The sequence below is a fragment of the Cheilinus undulatus genome, linkage group 9, assembly GCF_018320785.1.
Source record: "Cheilinus undulatus linkage group 9, ASM1832078v1, whole genome shotgun sequence".
Lineage (NCBI taxonomy): Eukaryota > Metazoa > Chordata > Actinopteri > Labriformes > Labridae > Cheilinus > Cheilinus undulatus.
In genome coordinates this window covers 39,246,176-39,263,836 of record NC_054873.1, presented here as the reverse complement: position 1 = coordinate 39,263,836, position 17,661 = coordinate 39,246,176, and the positions used below count along the sequence as shown (strand labels likewise).

The following is a 17,661-nucleotide window of genomic DNA, read 5'->3' as shown; positions in this document are numbered from 1 at the left end:
TGCAAGAATGAAAGCAGAAATGGTCTCCACTGATAAAGAGACAGTTTGGAAAATTTGCATGAAAATTTGAACATGACAAAAGCACGTGCCAAAGTGGTCCCAAAACTTCTGACTCCTGATCAAAAGTAAAAATGCAATAATAATAATAAATAAATAAACATTTTGTAGAAGGAGTGATTATGCAATAAAACTTCCAATACAATCCTGAGACAAAACAGCAGTCAATGCAGTGGAAAACACCATTGTCACCAAGGAGGAAGAAAGCATGACAAAGCAAGTCCAAATTCAAGGCCATGCTGATGTCCCCTTTGACATTAAGGATATAATTTTAGAGGAGTGGGTTCCAGAAATGTCAATGTTGACTCAACACTGTTACAAACTGGTTCAAGAAAAACTGCAAGAAAAAGTCTGAGACCACAACTGTGGAAAAATGGTTTCCTTCTTCATCAAGACAACCCACCAGCTCACACTGTGCTCTGAGTAAAGCAGTTTCTGGCCCACCCAAAAAATAAAAGTGCTTGATCAACCTCCCTATTTTATGTATTATATATAAAGTGTATGTTAGATCTCTAAAGCAAATGATATCTAAACGATATGCATAGTAACTGAATATACTTTTAAAAACAGCCTGACAACAGCTTTCTATCAATGGTGAACAAAGTAAACAGCTGATTATTGCAAGAGATTTGGGGGTTTCCAATCAGATTTTTAATGACCCTTGTCAGCCCCTAAACCCCTGGTCTGGATAAGAATGACACTCTGTCCAGCAGAGGGGAGAGACGCTGACAACTCATCTCCAAATTCAGATGCAAAAAAAAAACAACCTGCATGAAGTCACCAAACTTTATAGGAGTGTTGGTGTTTGAGGATGATTAGAACTTGAGAAATTTAACGCAGGAGATAGTGGAGGAATTCAGTCCCTCTTCAGCTACTATTAACTATTGTAATTATTTTAAAGTCCTAGGTCTTAAAGCCATTTAATTATTTTTATCAGCTGAAATCAGTGTCTGCTACAAAGAATTTTTAAAAAGCAAAAGCTTCGTGCTCTAATGAGGGCCATATTTCATTTAATGTCAGGAATTTGCCATGGCACCATTACAAATGGACCTCAGGCCACAGTTGGCTCTCAGGGAGTAGTTGGTCACCTCTGATTTGAACTAATAGTAGGGCCTACTTAGGGTAACAGGAAAAAATATTTCTGACATTATAAGCAGGTGATAGAGTGAAAACAAAATCCTGGGGGGTGGTACAACATGAAATACTAGACCAGTAACAGTACAACTCTTTTAAAGTGCAAGTTACCTTAATTAGCTAACTAATTAAGAGAGAGCATCTAACATTCCCTCTTTTTAAATGCCTGTGCATACTGACATGCTCCCACAATGAGCAAGGTCCACTTTACAAATCTCACTGGTAAACTTAAGTTTTTTGAGAAACATAGTTCTGTGTGTGACTGGCAGGGATCTGTGGCTATAGCAAGTGAGGAGACAGTGTGTGTCTGTGAGAGAGAAAGGGAGAGTTACAGAGAGAGATATAGTGACTGAGAGCTGAAAGAATCAGCAGGATGAATGGTTAGTATTAGTGGTGTAACGGTTCACAGAGGTCATGGTTTGGTTCGTACCTTGGTTTTACTAATGTTAGTGCAGCAAATACTTTATTTTAACATGTTTGTAATATATATATGATTGTTCTAACACCGTTTTTAACAATTAGCTGGTGCAGTGGACATTCGTGCAAATCACTTTGTCAGTGAAGGACTACAGACTGGCTTATGTAAACACAGGATGAGACGTTACAACGAAGTCTGAGCAACACTCTTCAAAACACATTTGTCATTGGTGGTCTCTTTTATCGGCCCCTGTATAGTCTTGAAAATGTATTAGCAACGGAAATATCTTTGAGCCTTTGCTGTCACATCCCGAGGCTTTTTAAAAACAGAACAGAGATCAGGAGAGGTATAAAAGGGCAGAGGGTCTGACTGCTCTACTTCTCTGGCAGCAGGAGATGGTAATAGAACTTTTCTCGTGTGTTTAAATATGCCGGCAACTTCACCTTCTTCGCTGGTGGTTTAACAACAGCTACCAAACACTTCTCAGCATTGCCACCATCGAAATTGACTGACAAATACTGTCACATTTCTTTTTTTGTTAATGGCTCAAACATATTCGTCATGTGGCTACCGCACCTTGACCCCTGAACTGTGAGAGTTTGATGAATACAAAAACAGCTACAATAAATATCCCAACAATCCTCTAGACTCAAGCAGCTCTGGTGTCTACTTGTTGGTCGCAGCTGACAGGTTAAAACAACGGGGTTCGCCCCCAAGTTAGCTTACGGCCAGCTCAAGCTGCACAAATTGAGACAGATTTCAGCCCGACTGCAACATCAGAGCTCCTAGTAAAACCTCTGGCCCAATTTTGCATGTAGGGAATGACAAAAGCTCTTTAGTATGGTATGGTGCATAATAACGCTTCCAAGATGCCCAAAACCATGATCCAACAAGACTAGAATGTCATCATTTTTCTTGCATCATCATCTAGTTTGACACCCTGACCTGCATAAAAAATATGAATCCTGAGGTCTTCCAATAGGAGGAGAGCATTTGCTCCTTATCTTTGCATCATGATTTACCCTTGCTTTTCCTCCCTCCAGAAATCTGATGTGTACATCTGATCTGATGTGTTTTATTTCATTTATGTTTTCACATGCATACCTTAAGTTCTATCTGGAGGAGAGCCAGTCCATATTGTCCTCCCCTTGATACATCCATTATTGTTACACATGATCCAATTCATTGTTTCATTGTTTTTCTGAGCAAAATACCACTACAATCACATTGAGAGCTTCTGTAGAGTGACTGACTCTTCAGAAGTTTTAGGATGTGATGGTGGTTCTGTCTGAAGTCCTTTTCTATCTACTTTTCCTTGAACTTGGGGAAAAACTTCACAGGGTCAAGGAAAGGGAGGAAATAATAAGAGAAAAGATAAGATAAGAGAACCCCAGGGATAAGGGGATTTGACTGCTCTAACACTAAGCTGATATTACAGAGTTGACACAGGTGCACGTGCCAAAACTACAATTTAACATTTATGGACAACAAAAATGTGCTTCTGTTGTCCAGTGTGAGTCTATATTGTTTACTGCAGAGATTAAAACACAAAAACTTCAGTGACAAAAATGAGCTCATTAAGGATTTTAAAAAAATATCTCCTCAGGATGAAAAACAATAACTGAAATGTTTTATATCGCTCAATTCAAACTTTCACACTAAATATTTTTACTATTACTTTATTTAAAGAACCTTTTTTGTTGTGTTTATGGATTAAAGTAATATAGTTTTGTTATTTTTCTATCCACTCTATATTTTTTCTTTTTGTTTTTAAATGCTTGCATTTTTAAAGTCTACACTTGTTAAGTCTGACTTCCAGCTTGTTGTCATGTGAAGCACTTTGAACCACTACTAAAAGACCTCACTGTTACAGATTATTTCTTTATCACACTTATGCTAATTGTCACAAAAATAAGGTTGTGCTAATGCATTAGTTAAAATATTGTAGGTGACATGCATGTCACTGATTATCATCCTCATGTATTTTCCTCAGCAGGAGTAATTTAGTCACATACTGTGACATAAAAATTGGCAACACATACAGTGAGGTGTTGAATAGAAATCACTTTATATATCAATAAATCTGAAACAACCAGTCATATTTTACTTTCTACTATGGATTAGATTTACACAGACAGCATTGTGAAGATGTGCGTAAACATTATTTTATACATCAGAATTACTGCTACTTCATGCCACTTCCAAGGTTTGGGCGCACATACACTTTTAGTCTGAATTCAATGGAGAGTTTAATCATGAGACCCCTGTGCAGGACTTCAGATAAGAATGCTCTGGGATAACTGGGGATAGCACAACTTGCAGGACAACCCGAGATTTATAGCTTGCACTTCTTTAGTACTCTAGGTCTGGCACCTGGCAGGATAGGCTAATACCGTGGTGGTAAAAAACAGAAATCACATTTAGCAGCAGTTACTTAATTGAAATTATCTGTCCATCAGACATAATTCACTAATAAAACATGGAGCACTCTCCGTTTGAGGACTGGATTTACAGCATGTTCTGGTGAAATAAGATGCAAATCCAGGAACTGCAACATTTACAGTTCTCGTTTTTCATATTCCAAGGATAAAAATTCTTATTTCCACCACTTTGGATTGAATTCTCCAATCAAACATAAAGCATATGTTCAATAAAAAGAAACTGCTCACCTTTAGGATCTTGACAACCACTTTCTCATTGTTGGTGATGTTAATTGCTTCAAAGACTTCACTGTACTTTCCTCTGCCCAGTTTACGGACCAGCTGGTAGTCCTCCTGGTTGCTGCAGGGGTAAACAGATTGACAGATCAGAGCATGTGACTGTTTTAAGAAGAAAAATATTTGAACTATAAACGTGCAAAGAAGTCAGGGTGTACACTGTTGCTCAAGATTTCTTTACACTGGGATGACACTCTACAGAGGGACAGACTGTTATAAGACAGGACATGGAAAGAAAATGGGGAGGTAATTAAGAGGACCAGAAAATTTAAATACACAGGGGTAGAGGATGGGAGACAGAATCTTTACTATTTACTGTAATTATACTCTTGGAAATAGTTATTCAATTTATGGCGACCATCTCTCCCACAAACGTGTTTTTCTTTGACACGAAATCACATGCATGCACTTGAAGCAACTTGCAGTAAAAAAAAAAAAAAAAAAAAAATCTCACTTCCAGTTGGGTACATGGGCCTCGTAGTCCCAGTACTCCCGGCTCTTCAGCGTGTTGACATCTGCGTACACACGGGATTTGCTTCCGGCCACTGGACCCGGCATGGCGAGACCCGAGGCTCGGGTGCTGTGTGGATCTGCTGGGGTAGTGGCCACAGATTTTTAGGGGGCTTGTAACTTAGTTTGTTTAGGTGCACATAGGCCAGCCTGTTGCTTTCCCTCTGAAGCTAGATTGTTAAGAAAAGAGGAACAACTGAGAGAAAACTGGAGATGTCGAACTGGAATTAACAGATGCCCTCAAGTCCTGCACCTTCATCGGACTGTCAGAACAGTGAAGCAACTTGTCGATGAGATTTGAAGGGCAGGGGGCAAAATTTGGTTGATGGGGCGGTTGAGGTTACACACAACTAAGAGGCAGCGGGGTGTTGAGGTAGAGCAAGAGTGGACCCATGAATACCACAGAGACAAATCAATGGTCGCCCATCTAAATATAACGCCTAAATCTCCAAATCAACTCTATACTCGCAAACGTTATAGGAGCAAAAGCGAGGGCTTCCAGCGCTCGTTAATTGTAGGTCGCCGAGGGCGTTAACCCTCAGCAGTCCAGTTGTTTAGTTATTAAATTAGTACTACTATGACAGATCTGTAGCGGGGGTCAAACAGGAGGAAGGGGTGGAGAAGCAGGGAGATCGATGTTGTTAGCTAACGTTAGCCAACGATGCTACTTCACCGCAGGGATGTCGCACCGACGGGTAGTGCTCGGCGCCGTGCACCACCATCGGCGGAGCTCGCGTCATGTGCGACCGGTTGTGCGGGAAAGCAGCGCCGGAGCTACCCGATATCGGACGCTGACTAAGGGCCCGTGGTTCGGGGTTTGATCTGCAGCCTCAGACCTCCCCGGTCGAGAGCGGAGGAATGGGAAACTGATTGCAATTGAGGAATATCGAGATAGTTGCCCGGATGTGAAAGCAGCCGGATCCCGGGATGAAGATGTGAAGTTAGACTGAGCAGCCAGGATACAACGCCCGCTAGTGACAAGGGTGTTATAGACTAAGGGCCAAAAAATAATTATCAGGATCCTACTTGGGCCAAGATATACATAGTATTCAGACCCCCTGACTTTGTTCAATTGTGTTATGGTGCAGCCTGATGCTACAATAGTTTGAATTCATTTTCCCTCATTAATCTACACTCACTATCCATAATGACAAAGTGAAAACAGAATTTGACTGTTTGATAATTGCTGAGATGTTTCTATACCTTGATTGGATTCCATTTTTGATTAAAAAAAAATTGATCAGACAGAATTTGGAAAGACACACACCTCTATAGAAGGCTTCACTGTTTACAATGCTCATAAGAACAAAAACACAGCCATGAGGTCAAAGGAGAATGACTACAGAGCCCAGAGACTGGATTGATGCAATACGAAATATGGGGAAGGCTACCAAAAAATGAATTAGCACATTGGCCTCCATAATTCTAAAATGGAAGTTTAGCACAACCAGAGCTCTTCCAAGAGTTGATTGCTTGGTCAAACTGAGCAACAGGGAAGAAAGGTCTTAGCAAGAGAGTGACCAAGAATCCGATGGCCATTCTGATGGATATTCAGAGATCCCGTGTGGAGATCGGACAGATTTCCAGAAGGACAACCTCCAGTGCAGTGCTCTGCTGATCTGGACCTTATGGGAGAGTGACAAGACCAAAGCCACTCCTCAGTGCAAAACACTTAAAAAAGCCCACTTGGAGTTTGCAAAAACACCTGAAGGACCTTCAGAGTGTAAGAAATGAAATTCTCAGGTCTGATCAAACCAAGATTGAACTGTCAGGTCTTGATTCTTCACATTAAGTCTGGTGATGCCATCAGTGAAGCATGGTGATGGCAGCGTCATATTGTGGGGGTTTTTTTCAGCAGCAGAGACTGGGAGACTGGTGAGGACTGAGAAGAAGCTGAAGGGTGCAAAGTAGAGATATCCTCAATGAAAACCTGTTCCATAGTACTCAGGACCTCACACGGGGTTCACCTTCCAACATGACAATAACCCTATAACAGCCAAGACAACACAGGAGTTGCTTCGGGACAACTCTGTAAAAGTCCTAGAGTGGCCCAGCCAGAGCCCTGACTTGAACCCTATTGAACATCTCAGAAGAGACCCAAAAATGTCTGTCCACTGACAGTCCCCATCCAACCTGATTGAGCTTGAGAAGATTTGCAAAGAAGAATGGCAGAAAATCCTCCAGTCTATGTGATCAAAGCTTGTGTATCATATTCAAAAAGACTTGAGGTTGTAACTGCTGCCAAAGGAGCTTCACCAAGTACTAAGTAAAGGGTCTGAATACTTATGTGAATGCGATATGTCATTTTTTCCTTTAATACATTTGCAAAAATTGCTAAAATTCTGTTTTCACTTTGTCATTATGGGGTACTGAGTGGATATTACTGAGAGAAAAAATGAATTTAAATATTTGTACCATCAGGCTACAACATCACAAATTTGAAAAAGTGAAGGGAGTCTGAATGCTTTCTGAATGCCCTGTACATAGTATAGAAATAGTACATAGTGCATGTGCAAATAAGGGCTTGTCCCCTACCGTTACTTAAAAGTGTATCACATGTAAATAGGAAAAGTAAAGAAGTTCTTCATTTTTTGTTACACTTCTCTGCAGTTTTGGGATATTGGCTCTATTTACCCAAGTATTTTCATTTCATGCTACTGTCAATACTTGACAAAGAACATCTGTGAATAACTGCAAAAAGTTTAAACATGTTAAAACAGCTCTGCAATGAACTAGCACAATCTTTACAAATCATGCACCTGGATATTTTTTCAATATCTTAATATATGGATTATATCTAAAAATAGATTTTTTAAAACTTTACAAAATGCTTTTCTAAACTGTAATCAGACAGTATGTTCTGTTACATACTAAAAGAACTAAAGAATTATGTCCATACTCCAAAGAATAATGTACGGCTTGTTTTTATGCCTAAATAACCTTCTGAGAACCGGAGGTTATAATAAAAAAAGAAGTTTTATTTGTTAATGTTGTGTGTAATTGAAGGCTACATACATACAGAAAGTCTTAGCATTAAAATAACATACTGTACATTGCCACAATAAAAAAAAAAAATCATTTTCCTTTTTTTTACATTCATATAACCCACAGTACAATTCAAAAAGCTATGAGGGAACAATGCTGCGAGGATGGAAGAGATCATCTATTCCCAGGGACAGAAAACAGGAACTAACACAGCTAGCATGCAGAGAAAGCGAAACTAGAGACTTGATATGAAATTAATAAAAGGGAAAGAGGTTTGGGTGTGTATGTGTGTGTGTGTGTGTGTACAGGGGGTGATTTAAAAAAAATCCTCCATCAAATCAACTACTAAAAGACTTGAACTGCAAATTTGTATAATGCAGGCTTATATTGGAAATAGTTTTTTTCCTTTCCATGACTGCTTGTTGTGGAATGATTTATTCAATCATGAAAAAATAAGTGGGGCTATTCCTCTCACTTGTAAGTATTTTTAACTGCATTCTCAAATTGGCCTGTTGTAGTTTACTGCACAGTGCAACACACAATGTCAGTAGGCCTTGGAAATCAAAACAATGGAACAATGAAGGCTGGAATCATCCATAAGCTATGTCTTGCAATATTTCAATAATTATTTTAAGTCTACTATGAGTATTTAAAACTATTTGAGATGTGATGGCTGATTGAATCAGCCATTCGTTTAGCACAATGATAAAGATGATAATGATTAACAGGGAATAGAAGGGGATGAAAAGGCAAAGAGGAACTAACCCTGGCCTCATTTTAAGGCCGAAGAAAAATATGATTGCAAGACAGAATGAAGAATGGCAGGTTCCATCTGCTTAGCCTCCTCTTTTGTATTGTATACTTCTCAATACTGCACTAAAATCAAGAATCAAGAGTGAAAGAAAGGGTGGGGGAGAGGGAAAGGCTTTGCAAATTGAAAAAAAAAATGCCACACCAAACATGATTATGTACTAGTGCTCCTGGCTTCCTACATTAAACAGAGATTTCATAGCATTCAGTAAAGGGGGAGGTGTCATTTACGTTTGTAGAAACCTGCTGACTGACACAAAATTAAGAGTAAGCAACATGTAACAGAAAAACAATATTAATAGTTCCTTCACAACATAAAATTTTCAACAGAAATAAAATTTCCGTTTGACAGAATACTATCTATATTCATACACTCAAACACACTATTGCAGGGTGTTCTTTGAGATCCCCCACAACATATCAATACAATCACTAAATGTAATTAAAAAACAATGAGAGCACATGACAAAATGTTTACATGTTAAGAGTAGCTAAATACAAAAATTGTTCTTCCAAGAAATACACACAGACATTTCCAACTTATGTGGCCGAGTGTACTTGCAGAATCAAAACATGTGCAGGCAAATGTTAGAAATTTTTTAGGTAGCAAAATGATGACACGGAACCCAGCAAGAAAATTATAAGTATTACCTATATATTTCTTTACATAGATGGGTGACAAATTAAAGAGTTTTTTTTAAATAAAGAAAATGAATGCAGATGCCTTAACACAGGTGCAATGCATAGTAATATAACACAATTTATTTAAAATGGTTGTTTAAATTACTATCCTGCATGAATATAGATGGGAGTGGGCCCTTCATGCATTGTCACCATCATCAATTACCCTGTGACAAAAAACACCCACTGTGAATGTATACAAGGTACGAGGTATTTCTTTTCATGCTATGCACACATATATTACTATTGTATGCTCCTCAGCTGGTGCCAATCTATGTACACTGCTTTAATGTAAATGCTGTAAAAAAAATCTACCTCCAGTAAATGTATTCATTTTTAACTGTATCTTTTTAGTCACTGCTGCAATATTGTCTTATGTATTCAATTTTCTTGTTTATTGTTAATATTTAATGTTTCATCTTTGAAAATACAGCACAGTTTACTGACACCAACATTTAATGCCTGGCCAGTAAACATGATTATGATTCCAATCCTTGTACCAGGATAGAGTGGAGAAGGAAAAAATAAGACAGGGATTGCACCAGCCCTCAAAATTCAGAGACTATTACTTCAGTTTATATTCCCAGTGTGAATAAGAATGCCCCTGGTGAGCACGCTACAGCTAAGACACTCACCAGGGCAGAAATCGAGGATGAGATTTACCCAGTGAGTATGCTACTGCTATTAGCTTGCCATGACACACTCACCAGGAATCATGAGGGCAGAAATCCCCTGCGAGGACCAGAAATTTAACCAGTGGATATGCTATGGCTATTACCTTGTCATTGCATACACACTGAAGATTTTGAGAGACGTAGCATTTCTTTCGCCTTCAAAGAGGTATTCGTGCACTATCCACCAACTCCACCAGCTTCTGTTTCCACACTAATTGCAGTTTACTTAGCCCTTCTCCCATGTACACTACTTGTGGCTTCCTGTTTGGTGCTGGCAAAACAGCACAAAACAAGACTGTATAAAACAATTGAATTATTAATATGTTTTGATTTTATCTGAAGCCAAGATAGGGGAAAAAAAGACTGCCTTAAAACAGCTTGCATCATGTTCTGTTAGCACCTTACACAAAACAAAGGAGATCACAGGAATGCATGCCAACTCAAGCAAAACTCAGGTTTTTATTAATACTCTGAAAATGTGTCAGACTTTGATAGTGTTAGGCTAGCATAAGCCACTTAAAACTATTTTTTTTTAATTGGTCACCCATCTGTATGTTGTAACAGAGCATCAAAATGGCATTAATTATCAGGGATTTTATTGCTTCAGATCAGTGGTAGTGGCTGATCAGCTTAAAGTAACTAGTCAATAAGTCAAGACAGTTTATGGCCTTGGTAGGCAAGGGGACATTGAATTATTTTTAGTATAGGTAACACCCTTTCCTTCTGCCAAAATGTTTAAAAACTGTGTTGTGGACTCTGCTTCAATGTGAGTAAAAAGGGTGGAGACAGGCTTCGGAAGCAATATAATTGGCGCCAAAAAAAAGCAAAGACAAAAAGGCCTCTTAGGCATTTTGGAATGAGAGGGTCACAGTAAAAAAGGTCTTTCAATAGGTTGGTAAAGTTAAAAAATAACTGGATATAGAAGACATACAAGAGACAGACAAGAGGGAGAGGGTTTCAGAGCAATGTCTGTTCAAGGGAAAGTGGATTTAAATACACTGAGAAACTGAATAACCCCCTCCATCTGCTGTGTGCTGCACTGTGTGATCCTGCAAAGATCCCAAGTCACTGAAACGCTCACCACACCATACACACTTGAACTGGCCTTCTCTGGAGTGTGTGCTCTGGTGTTTTGTAAGGTGCTCTCTCTGTTTGAAGCCCTTGTTGCAGTGGCTGCACTCGTATGGTTTCTCCCCTGTGTGCACACGCCGATGTCGGTTTAGGTCTGATGAGTATTTGAAACGTTTCTCACAGTCAGGACATTTCAGTGGCTTCTCCCGCGATGGGTCACAGCGATGCTGAACAAATTCTGAAGAAGACAGGAAGCGGCGGTCACAAAGGGAGCACTTTAGGGGCTTTTCTTGGCAGTGAGCGTTTTGATGACGCTGTAATGTTGAACTTTTCTTGTAGCCTTTGCCACAAACATCACACTTGTAAGGCTTGTCAGGTGAGGTGCTGGACGACTCACCACACTTGTGTCTAAGCAGCTCTCCTGATTGGCTGAACTCCTTCTGGCAAGAGGCGCACTTAAAAAGGTTGTCCATGCCGTGAACGTGCTGGTGGTAGAGGAGATGAGAGGGCTGCATAAAGCCCTTGTCGCATAGATTACATTTGAATGGACGGTCAGTGGGGTCCTTGTGCATGCGTCGGTGGCGCAAGAGGGCATACTGCTGCTTAAAGCTCATCTGACACTCATCACAGTGGAAGGGACGCTCTTCAGAGTGTGTACGCTCATGTTGTCGTAGGTCAGACGGCCGTTTGAAACCCTTACCGCATGTTGCACATCGGAACGGGCGGGAACCTTGCGGGTGGCAGGGGTGATGAAGGAGCTCTGTTGACTCCTTGAAGTGCAGCTCACACAGGTTGCATTTAAACAAGTGCTCACCAGAGTGCACATACATGTGGCGTACAAGGTGAGAGCGATGCTTGAAACTCTTTTCACAAACAGCACATTTAAATGGGCGCTCACTACTATGAGTTCGCTGGTGGTGCTGTAGGTGTGATGACTGACTGAAGGCCTTGTCACATGTGTCACACTTGAAGGGCTTCTCACCTGTATGCACCCTCTCATGTCTTGTGAGTTCCGAGAGATGCTTGAAGCCCTTCTGGCAAACTGAGCATTTGTATGGCCGGTCTCGTGCTGAGGGAAAGGGTAGGATGGATGAGCTGCTGCTAGCTGATGCCCTGTCAGTGCTGGGCTGTTGGAGATTATTTTGATTGGGCGTGACATTTCCAGAGGAACCAGGTCTGTACGTTTTCTCACATATTGAACATTTCATTGGGTTGGTGCTGTTATGTGATGTGTGGTGCTGGGCTAAAGAGGTGAGTAGAGAGAAGCCCATCTTACACACTCCACACACAAATGGCTTCTGCTCCACCTGAACACACTGATGTTCAAGCAAGTCTGTTGCCTGGTGGAAAATCTTCAAGCACTGGGTGCACTGGAATGACCTGTCCTGACTCACCATGCACTGGTGTTCATGTGGGTTGGCCAAGTGAGAGATATCATGTCCACAGGCCCCACATTTGTTCCCTCCCTCTGTACCTACCTGTAGGGAGGTTGAGTGCTGCTGCTGACTGTGCTGTCCACCTCCATGTTGTTGACTCCCATTGTGTTGTTGGCTGTGTTGGCTATGCTGTCCATGCTGACTCTGTTGCTGCTGTAAAGATGTTGCATCTGGCTGCAGTACAATGCCATATACAGCACAGCCTAATGAATTCTCAGTTCCAGGAGGGATTGAGTGGACAACTGGAGGAGGAGCAACTGTATGCTGCTGCCACGTCTCAGTCATGCGAGCTCGGCTGTAGGGATTCACCTTGGCAGCTGAAGTGGCCCAACTGTAGTAAGACAGGGAGAGATACTTATTTCAGTAATAGCTTTAAGACTTAATATTGTGTTTAGAAAACAGGACAAAAACTCACTCCATTTTAGCAACTTGAAGTAAATAAATGGCAAGGGTTCTCAGTGAAGAGGCTGTGGCAACCGATTATATGACGGAGACAACTTCACACAGCTGCTTCAAGATCGGCCTGGACTTCAGAGGTGATGGAAAATCTCTCAAGTTCTCTTCATTTCTGGCCTTGTGAGGGTATCTGTGAGCAAAAAAAAAAAAAAAAAAAAAAAACAGAGCGAATCCCACTATCAGAAAAACAAGACAGACTAAAAAAGATTACTATCATATCAAAGTGTGCCTTTTGGCTTGGTGAAACTGACACATTAGTCAAAAACATGTACATATGGTTATGTACAGCAAAGGGCTTTAACAAACATATTGACATTGTTTTTGCTGTTGTTTTAGGTGCAGTACGACTTTGATAAATCAGCTGATAGCTGGTTTTAGTGTTCGTGGTTAAATGCAAAAAATACAGAAACAACATGTTAGATCATCTATTTTTCAATTTCCCATAGACAATTAGGACAAAAACATAAATTTGGAGTGAACGAATATTAACACCATATCACTTTCACCCAGATGTTATCCAAAGGGAACAAACTCATGTGAAACATTCCAATAACTTAAATGTGTATACCAAAGAACGTGGGAGTACCGTGAAGTATGTCTCTATTTTCGTACACTCTCTCTTCTGACACAATCAAGAAAAACTGAAGTATTACGTTCTATTTTGTTGTCTTTACTACTGTGGTTGTCAAGACCCATCTCTGCCAATGGAGAAGTACAAACAAAGACCTGAAGTGAAAAGTATAAGGGAGTATCTGTGCATCATAACGTGTTTCATCTGCAGGTAAAGATCAAAGCAATCAAGACTGGTGTGCTAGCTAGCATAGCAACTTGCTAACACCGCTACATAGCCACAGCAAGTAGCTAGCACATTAGCTGACCCACAACCGTCGCAACGACACGTTTGTTAATGTCTCTTGCATGTAAACAGCGAGAACGTAACTCCACATACCAGGGCCGTTTAACAAGATTACAACAGGATTCCAGTCGGCAGTGGGTTATTTCCCCCCCTAAATAACGATGTCTCCTCTTGACATCCGCAAATGGTGCTCGTTTTCTCTCTTGTTCGTGCACTGTGGCTCCTAGGACCGAATTTGGGAATAGCGCGTAATTACAATAAGCCTTGAATTTAACATCATAACCCAAATCATCCCACAGACGTGGGTTTTTCACAAATAAATTCATTTGGCTCATTGGGCATCCTCTCTGGTATTCTAAACGTGTGTTTTCTCAACTACTAGCAAGCTACCGGCTAGCTCCAAGCCGCTGGCCGCGCACGGGAACATGAATAAACCAAGTTAATTAGCATGCTCACAGCGCGCACACACGCATTGTGATTCTTATGATGGACATCTCTCTACAAGTAGATACAGTATTTCTGCAGCCCTGGAAAGTGTAACTATTTAACAGCCACTACAGTGGTTTCATAGATTCTCAACTGAACATGACAATCGTTCTTTATATAGTCACACAAAATGTCATTCATGTTCATCATTTTTGGACTACTGCGGTCAAGCAAGCTTTCACATATCAAACGAAGGTCAAGCCAGCCCCCACAACATTTTATGGTACGGGTGCAGAAGAACAGACATCACGATGAAAAAGTGAAACAACTGAAATCAAATTAAAAAGCCTCCATGACTGCATAAACATTTTAAAGTGGGGGCCGACTGACTGAATGACAAGACAATCTGACGTGAAATTTCGAAATAAAACCATTTGAAATAGAATAAAGTAATAGGAAAAAGCAAGTGAAGTGACTAATTATATTTATTCAAGTTTCTGTGATTGAGTAGATTATTGGTGTACTCATGCTGTTTTGAGTTTTTTTTTTTTTTTTTTTTTAACTTCATTACACTTTTAGGGAAGTACTGCATTTCACTACATTTTAAACAGCACAGGTTACTGAGTAAAAAATGATGACAAAAAGAGGAGGTCCAAACTTCCCACCAACTATCTTAAATATGTGAATATTTGTGTTTTACAGATACCACATGGTGTTCAGGTACCAAATGGGAAAAAGGCTCAAATCAGATTCAAACACTGCCCTTTCCACGTACGCCTATTCTAATATTTTGCACATGTCTTGGGGTAGGGTCTCCTGATTCCTAACAGAGGGCCCTTAAAACTAGGATTTCCAGAGGTACGCTCCAAACTGAGTGTTATGGGAAACCTCCAAAATGTCTTGCAAATCACTGGTAAGAGTTGTATTTAAGACAACAATATGATATTAGAATCTAATGTTGTTTCAATATGTTATGGTCTTTGATTTTGGTTATATAAATTCCATCAAAGATGCAATAAGTAAGGCCCGTCCTTTTGTAGATGGGAGAATTAACTAACATTTCTCTCTTAACTTTGTTTTAAGGAGCAAGGGGACACTCAGAAATGAGGGGTAGGGGTTAAAGATAGAAATGGGACTGAGCTTAAGTTTCCACATTACATCCAAAATTTGCTATTGCATTTCTTAAAAATCTACCTTAAATCAAACAGTATGGTGGAAGTCTCACATTCCCTTCTTTTTTCACATAAAGGAGTAATCCTATTATACCTTTCATCCTCATCAGGTATCATATATTACTATGAAGTACTTTACGAATTATGTTTTTCTTAATATCTGTGTGTTTGGATGGACCAATGATGTACATTGAAAACACATGTGGTGAAGGTAGAATCTAAATGTGAGAAAGTTAGAAAGCAATAGAGCAATAACTGGACAAGGTTGGAGAGCAGACAAACAATTACTTATGTATATAAACAGGGTTTTAATGAGGTAAGTAATATATATTGGGGAATTTACGTGTGTGGAGCACAAGCTAAACATGACAAATAAAATCAGAGTTACTGATTAGACATTGAGGATTTGAACTGGTGCAATTAAATCAACATCAACTAAGGCGATTTATGTTGAGCTAGAGGAAGTCCCCTCAGACTTAAGAAGAGAGAAGCTTGTGCTTTTTCACAATAAACATATTCTAGAAAAAAAAAATGATGCAATTCAACCTAAAAAACCCAAACAAACAAAAACATAATTTGAAGCCAGTCTATTTTTAATCTACTTGATCTCAAAGTGTCCTCATTCTTCCAAAATCATTGTACAACATGTTAAAGAGAATTATTTTCACAACTTTCTCCAAAACCATGGTAGAAACTACCTGTTGTTTATTTTCAAGTTACATGACATAGTTAGGGCGGAAATCTAGAGTGAAGTTTAAAGGTTGATCTATTCATTTCTCAAAAGAACATAAAAAGTCAAATGTGGGTTCCAGATATAGATTTTTTCATGATGATGTGAAAAATGTTAATATCTAATATGATTTTTAAAATATTTTCTACTGCAGTGTTTGTATAGTGCTGATTTCAGGCCAAAACCTTGTATATCACGTATGTTTTTTCCCCTCCATTAATCAATGCTTTAACATCTGTCAGTGGGTTTTAACAAACTCTGGAGCAATAAAAGGTGTCAAAAAGATTCTGACTATGACTGTTTAGTGTAAGATTATTTAGAAAATACATTCCCTGAAAAGTGGTGATTTTGGAGATAGGAGGTTTTGGACTGACACCAGCAATAGGCTTTTGTAAGTTAAAAATAGTCCAATTTTTTCTCAGTTTGACCAGTAGAAGAAATTTCATTGTTGTGATTACCAGGGTCCACTGTTGATCATTATCTATTTCTTTTTTGCATGGATCTATTATAGCACTCAGCAATAACCTGCTTTTTATGTTTTTATGTTAATAAAGCCACAGAACTACAGTAAATGTCCCAATGTGAGATATAAAAACCCGAATACCCAACTATAATTCATCATGTTCTTTGAAAAGCATCTCAGAGCTCAAACTCAGCACATTCTCATGTCTTAAAAAATCTTTTGGCCAGGTGGAACTTTCATAACAAAAAATAATACAAGAAAAAATAAAAGACCAAGGTTTACGTATGTTGTGTTGATTCTTTAACAGCCTTGTATAGCATTTTGAATATAACATCCAAAAGAGAAAGTCTAATCTTAGAGATTCTTCAACATTTATTCAGATTGATGTAAGATTCTGCCTCATGCAGATATTAACAGAAATGACAGAGAAGACAAAACAGCTAAAACATCAACCAAGATGAAGGATGCACTACATTAAGTGTGTCCTGTGGGCCATTTTTATGGGCCCACAGCAAATTCTGGAAATTAAATGAAAAATGTCCCACAGCAGACCATGAGGCTTATGCTGAACTGTACCGTTCTTTTTAGTTTCAACACAGGGCCTGTTCTGAGCATATAGGCAAGAGAACCAGTAGCACATCTTGGACTGGAAGTACATCAGAATGGTTTTACTAATTTTAACATACATACCCCTGTTCTAAATATAACCTTTGGAAAAGAAGAGACTAAGGCGTTGATTTAAAAAAAAAAAAAAAAAAACCTATAAGATGCACAAATGGCAGGACATATGAGACTGAGAAAGTGTGTGTTTGAATATACAAAATCTGTTTAAGCAAAAGGTTTAATTAGAAAATTTCAGACCGCGCTGCACATATTCTTACTTTGCAGAAAATACAGGAAAGAGAGGTAAGTTATATTTTAAGATAAAAAATAAAAAACATAAGTACGGTAGGAAGAAAATGGTTTATATCGCAAGTTTTTATTTTTCTTTTCACTTGATCCGGTACAGTAGGTGGCGGTATGTGGTTTACCCTACGCCATGTTTACAACCAGCTGAGAAACCAT

At 39.3% G+C, this 17,661-nt stretch overlaps 2 protein-coding genes across 6 annotated transcripts in view; both read right to left on the bottom strand.

Annotated features, from left to right (window-relative positions):
• The window catches only part of csnk2a2b (casein kinase 2, alpha prime polypeptide b), a 60,463-nt gene extending 54,738 nt beyond the window's left edge, over window positions 1-5,725 (bottom strand). For all 4 annotated transcript variants that reach the window (XM_041794990.1, XM_041794991.1, XM_041794992.1 and 1 more), the window contains exons 1-2: window positions 4,781-5,725; window positions 4,279-4,390 (exon numbers count right to left, since the gene is read on the bottom strand). In XM_041794990.1, coding sequence (XP_041650924.1) covers window positions 4,279-4,390; window positions 4,781-4,884 — 216 coding nt within the window. In that variant the 5' untranslated portion in view covers window positions 4,885-5,725. The remainder of the gene's footprint in view (window positions 1-4,278; window positions 4,391-4,780) is intronic.
• A 2,111-nt stretch (window positions 5,726-7,836) lies between these two features.
• znf319b (zinc finger protein 319b) lies at window positions 7,837-14,207 on the bottom strand. Of its 2 annotated transcripts, XM_041796201.1 has the most exons (4): window positions 13,899-14,207; window positions 12,909-13,079; window positions 11,455-12,824; window positions 7,837-11,295 (listed from the first exon to the last, which is right to left on the bottom strand). In XM_041796201.1, the coding sequence occupies exons 2-4, from the start codon at window positions 12,911-12,913 to the stop codon at window positions 10,976-10,978; spliced, it is 1,695 nt and encodes a 564-aa protein (XP_041652135.1). In that variant the 5' UTR covers window positions 12,914-13,079; window positions 13,899-14,207; the 3' UTR covers window positions 7,837-10,975. The 2 variants fall into 2 exon arrangements, with proteins under 2 accessions (XP_041652135.1, XP_041652134.1); XM_041796200.1 differs by having other exon boundaries at window positions 7,837-12,824.
• Between the last annotated feature and the right edge of the window lie 3,454 nt (window positions 14,208-17,661).